General features: G+C 36.1%; 1 protein-coding gene across 7 annotated transcripts in view; it reads right to left on the reverse strand.

Annotated features, from left to right (window-relative positions):
• Window positions 1-3,799: 3,799 nt before the first annotated feature.
• Pka-R1 (protein kinase, cAMP-dependent, regulatory subunit type 1) overlaps window positions 3,800-8,621 on the reverse strand; it is a 356,477-nt gene continuing 351,655 nt past the window's right edge. For all 7 annotated transcript variants that reach the window (XM_070085818.1, XM_053773397.2, XM_053773400.2 and 4 more), the window contains one exon: window positions 3,800-5,978. In XM_070085818.1, coding sequence (XP_069941919.1) covers window positions 5,894-5,978 — 85 coding nt within the window. In that variant the 3' untranslated portion in view covers window positions 3,800-5,893. The remainder of the gene's footprint in view (window positions 5,979-8,621) is intronic.

The following is an 8,621-nucleotide window of genomic DNA, read 5'->3' on the forward strand; positions in this document are numbered from 1 at the left end:
CGGTAATGGTATTAACTGCTACAAATAGTTGGATTTGCATCTATAAACTTAAGATTCAATTTCAATTACCTCCCCCAAACACACCCACACCCAAACACCCACACATAGATAGAAATTAATACATAATATTGACAACAGTCTCCCGCCAAAGCAAGGTGGGCCAAAGAAAATGTGTTCACTCTCATTCATTCACTGTCTTTCAGAAGTGTGCTGACATCACAATTCAGATTAGCCTCTGACTGCAATATCCCCACCCCTCCTTCAGAGTGCAGGCACTGCCTTTCCCACCTCCAGGACTCAAGTCTGACTAACTGGTTTCCCTGAATCCCTTCATTAAAGTTACCTTGCTCACATTCCAACACTATTAAGAAACCACTTTTGTCCATTCATGCTTATTGAATAGGCTCATACAAGCCTGCTGGATGCTCAAGCCCCATAACTCAAAGCCTCTTTTACCTCCCCTTCCTTGAGACATCAACAACAAAATAAAAAAATAGTCAGTGCCCCCTGCCTCTTCCACTATAAGGTAAAATTTAAAAAGGATGAGGGGAAGGGGAGGGGGGGGGGGGGCAGAATTTACCAGTAAAAACAATTTCTTCTGGAGATGCTAATCCAAACAGGGTTAGGAACCTACCCAGAGCAGTCAGCATCAACATTACTAAAAACAACCCCATTCCAGAACCAATTTTACATCATCCAGAGGCCCCTAAAGTGACTGTCATACCCATTAGGTTTAGCAGGGTAAAGGGATAAACGAGAGGGGTGTTACACTTGAATGCAACTGCAGTACATTCATGACTGTTTATCTACCTCTTGGCATAGCTATGAAGATCCTCCTTGTTGAGAACACATCAACAATTGTTTAGCTGACTTCTAGACGAGGAAATTAAGCCTTTCTTCTGTGCATCCTTATGCATCCCCCCCCCCCCAAAAAAAAAAAAAAACAGTATGGGGGAATCAGGCCCATAGCTGTTAATGCCATCTCATTGCCAAAGAAGCCATCAGAAACTAGCAAAATGTTATGCCCAAATTTTGGGGGGAATCTAACAAGGCAGTGAAGCAGCAATTCTCACAACTAGGGCTTATAGTTAAGAGAGAGATGTTTTAGGTTGATGTTTGAGAGCACTTCTCAGCCTTTTCCTCCTCTTGTTTTAGCCAACTACAGTGAAGATCTCAATGTTGCTGTTGAGTGTCAGTCACCTTGTCAGTGTATCCAACATGAAAAACTACTTCTCTTCTGCACAGCATTAAATGAACTCGTCAGAAAAATGACTAGCAAACTCACTGTTTGGTTCCTGGATGACAGTTCCCTAGTAGTAGATCTCCAAGATGTGAAATAAAGAGGGCCCCTGGGACTCATCCTTAGCTGTTCATATATGATATTTTTAGTAAAAAGCTAACTACTGTTGCAGTTAAATTCATCATACTAGAAACCTCCAGTGATAACATCTTGCTGGAATCACCTCTAGGACCAAAGCCAATTACAGTCCTCAAGGAAAGACTAAATGACCTGAAGAGGATGGAGCAGAAAATAGTTGATTTCGATGCCCATGAAGCTCTGTACCTTCTCCTGAGACGTGTCAAATATTGGAAGCGGAGGGCGTCGGCTAATTTTTTACAGTATCAGCCTAAAATTGAGTATCAGTATCAGCAAACATTTTGGTATTGTCCCATCGCTAACCTTTTCAGCATCTGATATCCCAGACTAACTTAATTCTTGAGATGTGCACTCTTAGCCAAAAAGTGAATGCATTAAATTCCTGAGGTCTTTATTTCACTATCTCACCAATGGGATCAAGCAACACTGCCAGTTACACTGGGAAATAATAAGGCACCACAGATAGCCTCTGCTTTTCTACCTTCCTGTAATGCTTTTAGTGAACTAGTGGGATATTTAGAGCACTTCAGGTTCTCATAGAATTCAAGATCCTAAGTATTTAGAAATGCAGTGGAATATCCTTGCATTCTTCCAGTAGACCAGCTGCTCCAAAAATCCAAAGTAGAGAAAATCTTAAGAATGTTTCCAAGAAAGACAAAGCTCTCCCAGCAATGAGTAGCCATGGATCTTAAGTAAAAGAAAGCATGTTGTCACAGCCTACTGCGCATCACAAGGGGAAATTCCAATTAGGAATATTTGATATCAGCAAGAAGCATCTAGATGGAGTCGCTGTGCTACCCAGGACAAATGGTCAAACAGATATGCAACTACACGTGCAGCAACAATGGGCGAAACATATCTCTAATACAGTGAACCTGAAGCTTCAATTTTGTTGGCAGGAGAAAAGTCCGAGTGCTATATTTTTTAGTTTCTTTGAAACATGCAAGTACTGCACATGTACACATGATTACCTATTGGAAGTCTTAGTTTGGCTGCGAGCCAATAACAAAGCCTCAGGTAGGTGAAATGTCATAATAATAAAAGGTCTCCTTTTGCTATACATGTCTATTTGTATTAATGAAAGCAAAGCAGTGCTTATGGTGTCCAGAATTTAGTGTTTTGTTTGTATTTGAATTTAGTGGCTTAACACTACTCGAGCAAGTACACTAAATCCGTTTATACTTGAAATTAAAAAAATTGTGGAAATAAGCAAGATTATGGTTAATTTAAATTTAAAGTTGTTATATGAAGTTACTCAGGAAATACCAGAGTTCAAATTATGTACATACCTCCACAGCAAGAAAAATCTAACAAATCAAACAAAGTAAATGAAATTTTAAGAGACCGAAATTTCCTTTGGCTCTGAGATTATTATTAACAACTAGTATGAATTATTCCTCCAAAGCTGCACATATTTTGCAATTATTTATTACAGTATATTTTCACACAAAAGCATTAAACCTGATTGATTCATACAGCACCAAAAGGCAGAAGGCAATGTGTTTTAATACTTTTTGCAAACTTACAGAAGAACAATAAACAAGAGAAGAAAAATGAAGTGCACATCCTTTGCAAATGAGAGGAGCGAAGGGGGTATCAAAGTGCAGATTTACCAATTCACAAAGTTTCAGACTACCCAAACTTGCAAATTCACAAGTAACAATTTCTTGCCTGTTTGGTTCAACTCCTTGGATAACTGCCACCAGGCTTGTGTTTTGGCACTTACCACAAAACCATTATGTGCAATTAATCTTATTTTATTGTAATGAGTAACAATCAAATTATTTTTTTTCATCACATGGATACAGTAAGAATAACAGAGGTAGACAAGCACTTTAGATATATCCTATTATACGTGTGTGTACAGGAGTCCAGTCTTTGTTATTAAATTATTGTACATCTCTGTTTCCATCCATTTTAATATTCTCATTCTCTTTTACAGTGAAAGCTGAATATCATTAATATCAGTCTTAGGGCTGTTTTTAAGTCCTCAACATTCACTACTGAAAATATTTCATTAAATACTCCGAGCTGTATTCTGTATAATTTAATGTTAGGTTTGAGTCTAAAGGTGGCCATGCCTTTTCAAATGCATGTCCACTCCGTCATCTACCAATGTATTAATATATTCGCTGCAAGAGCTTATTTATAGTACAATCCTGTATATTTATGTGAAACAGCAATGTGTTAAATATTCATTTTTGAAGCATTTGTGGTGATGCAGCACAATCAAGTAAATATTGTAAATTTACAGATTTTCTGCATTTGTAGTATGGTGTCAATAGGTGCAGTACCAATTATTGGTCTTTGTGCCAGCAGCAGGACCTAGGGTGTGATCTCAATGTCACAGGGTGTTAACATACAAGTTTGGTAGCATGTGACTCCCTTCCCCTTGCAACACACTTTTTTTTTTCAACAAACCAGCCATATATCCATTATTATGGATTAAAATAATACCCAGACCTTTCAGTAATATTCAACAATGCAGTGCTATATAAAACTTAAAGCAATATAAGGAATTAATCATATAATAGTTACTATATGATGAACTCCTAGATGCTCCAAGTGATCATGTGTCCTGTTGTGTAGTCTGCTATTCTCCCTCCCAATATATTACCTCTCTTTTTGTGCAAAAGAAAAACCATTTCCCTCTTAAAATATGAAAGGCCTAAATATTGTACACTAAACAATTGAAGCTATTTAATAAAGTGGGGAGCATAAAAAATACTGCTGCTTATGTCATTATCAAGTCCAGAGGTGCTGTATGAATGGTACTTTAAACCAACATTAGGCTACTACTCAGCTATGATTTATGCCTACACCATCCTGTGCAATTAAGGTAAGGAACAGATAGTTTTATTAAAGAACTAGTAAATTTGATGAATTCTCATACACCACTGCTTATTCCCTTCTAGCTTGTGCTCCTTATTCCTCATACACTACCCATGTCTTATTTGTTTGTGGCTCAAGCAATGCACCCCATGAATGCAAAGGTCATCCTAGGAATTCAAAGCAGATTCTGAAGTCCTCTAATTAAACATTTATTTTTTGTCCAAAATATTAACATTTATTTTTTGTCCAAAATCCTGTACACGAGATTAAGAAAAATTAAACAAATGAAATAGGCAAAAAAGCATCTCATTGGTATGTGAACAATCTTCATGGAATTAAAGCTTTTTGTTACTAGTGCAGAATGTGGTTCCAATACAACATTAAGTTAATATCATGTGCAGGTTGGGGAAATGAAGCCTAATGTTTCAACTTTTAATACCAAGTGCACAACTTGCAGATTTGCACTACACATTCTCATACCAAAACACCAGAACATAACCCCTACTGACTGCGAGGGCCAAGTCTAAACTATTATTTTAAACATCTAGAGTAGAAACAGATTCAAAATTTTTCTATAGGTTATTCAAAACTGTTTCCACTCAATAAAATAATTGTGTGCTGTTGAGGAAATAAATTCTTAAAAAACATTAATAACCATTTTCCTGTGCTTTTTTCACACTGTTCCCAGCATGTATTTTAATGGTGTGATCACCTTAAATCCCTAACTGTGGTTATGCATACATGAGTGAAACAATTAGATCACAATTTAACTTGGTGCCAAATCCATTATTCTTTATATAGGATAGTAATGTAACTAAATTTCTTTAGCAAAATTACAGTTTGATATTACAATACTGCATTACATTGATTTTTTCATTGCAATACAATATGACCAAGAATTTGTTTTTGGAATAGAATTTTAAAACATCTTATTTAACTATAAGTAACAAAGTCAATGAATTAACATCTGGTAAAAAAATTATTTGCTTATGACAAAGTAGAAATGTGTCATTGTAATATAATACAAGCTTCAACCTTTTCATAGGAATGTCATTAATCTCAAAGATTAATGATGGTCTGCTAAAAGATATTTTACTTAGTTTAAGGCTTGCTCTCATCTGTTTCAAGCTAATTAACCCAATAAGTGCATCACTTCACCTCTACATTATGCTCGCCATCATCCTGCACTAAACATGCAACATCTGAATATTAAGTAGCTCGACATATCAGGCTTTCTAAATATCAAAATGGTCCCTAGAACCATGACCACTACAACAGGATACTACTACTCTTACCCTCATAAGTAGTGTGCAATTTTGCTAACCAGTTCCAGGTAATAATGTACTCTCTTACAAGAGGGACATGGTAGAACCTTACACCAACTGCTATAGATGATAACCCCTTCACCACCAGTTATTGTTTATAACATCAGTTGTGGATGGCACTACCCTCTCACTAACTTTAGGTGTTTACAAGCTGCACACACACAGAGACTACTTAAATTCCTACGTAACTGTTCACACTTTTTAACAAAGTTCCTGTATTGATGTTTAGGTCCTACAAGATAGCACACTTCAGCACCTAAACAAGAGAATACACAGTTGCTTACATTTGAGCCTATGAAGTTGCACAACAAACTAAATGGATGCATAAACATGGGCTACATAGCAGCTGAAATACAGTTTAAACTGTTAATGCAATAAAGGAATTGTACTGCTCAATGTTCCGCTTCAAGATGTCAGCACAGCTACCAAGAACACGCTCAAACCTGAAATATACAGGATGCATTAAGTAATCAATAAAGGTTTCCAGATCTCTCAAAATGCGCTGATCAATATTTTTTTTACTTGGTAATTATAATTTAAACAAAATGCATGCTTTTTGCCTGGGTAAAGACTCACGTTGTGAAGACTTAGTATAGCTTTACCAGCATCTATAATAATGGGTTGCTCTGCATCAAGTGTCTTTCTACCATAAGAGATTCTATTAAAAAATTACCAAGTTTATTTTCTCATGCATGGAAGAGGGAAAAAAGTAACCCTAAATGATCAACGAATGTAAATGTGGCCAGTACCAATTTTAGTTATATTTTCGACAGTGTAAACTTGATTAAAATATTTAACACTACTGATGATCTTGTGCTACCAATTCTGAAAGCAAATTCTGCAAACATACAGAACTACACAGTCATCCTTATAAGTTTACTGGTGCCATTTTTGCGGACTTTGATTATCCAGTTTATTTTACTGAAGAGCAGCTAGCTCGATGGCTTTACCAATCACAAATATCCCTCTTATCCAAGACAATCTGAAACATCTTCATGTGGAGTTAATTTTGCATTATTTGCAGTTTCTAGTTTTGCATCACCTTTAAGAATGCAATGAATTTGTTGAGACAACTGTATATTGTTCTGAGACACCTAGAAACAAAGCTTTAAATGGTGTGTGTTTAACCCTCCAACCCTCCAAGGGTCAGTCCCGTAGTACTATGGCTTTAAAGCCTGGATCAGTCCAGTAGTTATATGCCATGAGCTCAGCACGCTCAGATAGGCTGTGAGCAGTACATCTGGGCCTAGATATGAGAGAATGGGTCTATGCGGTAAGTGTGCACCATAAAAAAAAAAAAATTCCTGCAGCAAGCAGTGTATAATGGGGGAAAAAACTGCAACTGCATTTTTGGCTTAAAACAGCGACTCTATGGTGTATTTTCATATGGTTTTTATTGTTGTATTCTTGGTATGATAGAATTGAAGATATATTACAGAAACAGAGATGATTTTAATTGGTTTCAGGACTGAATGTAGCTTGAAATTGAGCTCAAAGTAGTGGAAATGTTCTATTTTTGCCGATATTCCAGAGTACACAAATTATGTCACTCATCCAATACACGTGCAACTAGTCAGTCTAATACACGTCCATAAATGCAATGACAATATTTATACAATTTCTACAATAATGCAGTAGTTTGCATAACAGTAAAACTTTCATTTTTTGTGAATAAAAATTCAAAATAGAAAGTAAGCCTGAGAATATGACTAACAAACATAGGAAATATTTTAGTGCCTGGAATGTCTACATTGTTTATTCTGGACCCTATTTTGAAATTGGCAAATTTTGAATTTTGTGCAAAACTGACCAAATTACTGATCTCTGATAACTTTATTGGATATTTCAATTAGGTAAATGGACGGTTTCTTATACTCAACTGATGGAAGGAATACTAGTGAAATATCTACGAGTTTGGTCAACTGGAAAAATGAAATTGACCAAAAATAGGGCTCAATGTGGGCAAAATTGCCAATGCATAAATATAGCTGAGACCTCTAACTTTGCAAGAGCATAATTCTGCAAGTTTTCCATCAAATTTCGTACTTTTGGTTTCATTACCTTTATGAAAATTTTATGATCTTGAGGGATCAAAGAGTTAAAAGTAAAGTTGAACAAAAGTTACTAAGGAACTATCACTTCACAATTACTACTACTACTACTGTGCCCAATATTACATGGGCCTGTATTTGAAGATGTCTGCTGCACAAGTGAAATGTTTCTACAATAAGGAAATACAAGAGTTGCAAGAACTTCCTGGGTCTACAAATTACATTAGCACTACCCAGGCAAAAAGTTTCTTGAACAGTATAATTAACAGGATCAAATGGGACAAATTTCTCCTGTGCCTATGGATACAACTGTCTGAGCCCAAAAAAACTAAGAGAATGCACATTAAACTAGTATTCTCTGAGCAAAACTCTACTGGTCCAGAAAATTTAACTAGAGTACTCATAAAAAAAAAAAAAATCCAGGACCAGCAAAAGCATGTAGTATGGAACAAAAAAGGTCATGAATGGAGATTTTTTTAATACTACCTTAGCAACACCTTTATGGCCTACATGTTTGATTTGCACTATCCTAACAATAACCTCTTGGCCTCATAAGATCAGTTAAAAATTATCCTATGAAATATTACTTGGGACTGCAAAACAATGACAGCATAGTCAAAAGATTCTAGACCTGCAAAATAAAACTAACCCTACTTATCAAAGCATCTTATTCCTATAAATTCAACAGTATTGTTGCACACTTTTCTAGGCATTAACCCTTTAACTGTACTGCTAGCACTCCAAATGTAGATCAATGTTTTATTTTTCCTGCCTTCAAATTTGGCAGGAGAGGCATGATAGGCCTAGGCAGTATAGAATGGGTCTTAACAGTGTGTGAAGTATTAAAAAAATCTGGGACCACTTAGTACCTTGTGGGAGCATCAATTCAACTGAACGCCAACTAGAGCAAACCCCAGAGATTCACTAATGCCATGTCATATTAACACTCTCCTTTCAGGAGGAAAAGTGATGGACATGGCCACAACTGGTTGAGGAAATATCAAAAACCTTTATATTAACCCATGTACAACATTT

The sequence above is a fragment of the Cherax quadricarinatus genome, chromosome 17 (assembly GCF_038502225.1).
Source record: "Cherax quadricarinatus isolate ZL_2023a chromosome 17, ASM3850222v1, whole genome shotgun sequence".
NCBI classification, from domain to species: Eukaryota; Metazoa; Arthropoda; class Malacostraca; order Decapoda; family Parastacidae; genus Cherax; species Cherax quadricarinatus.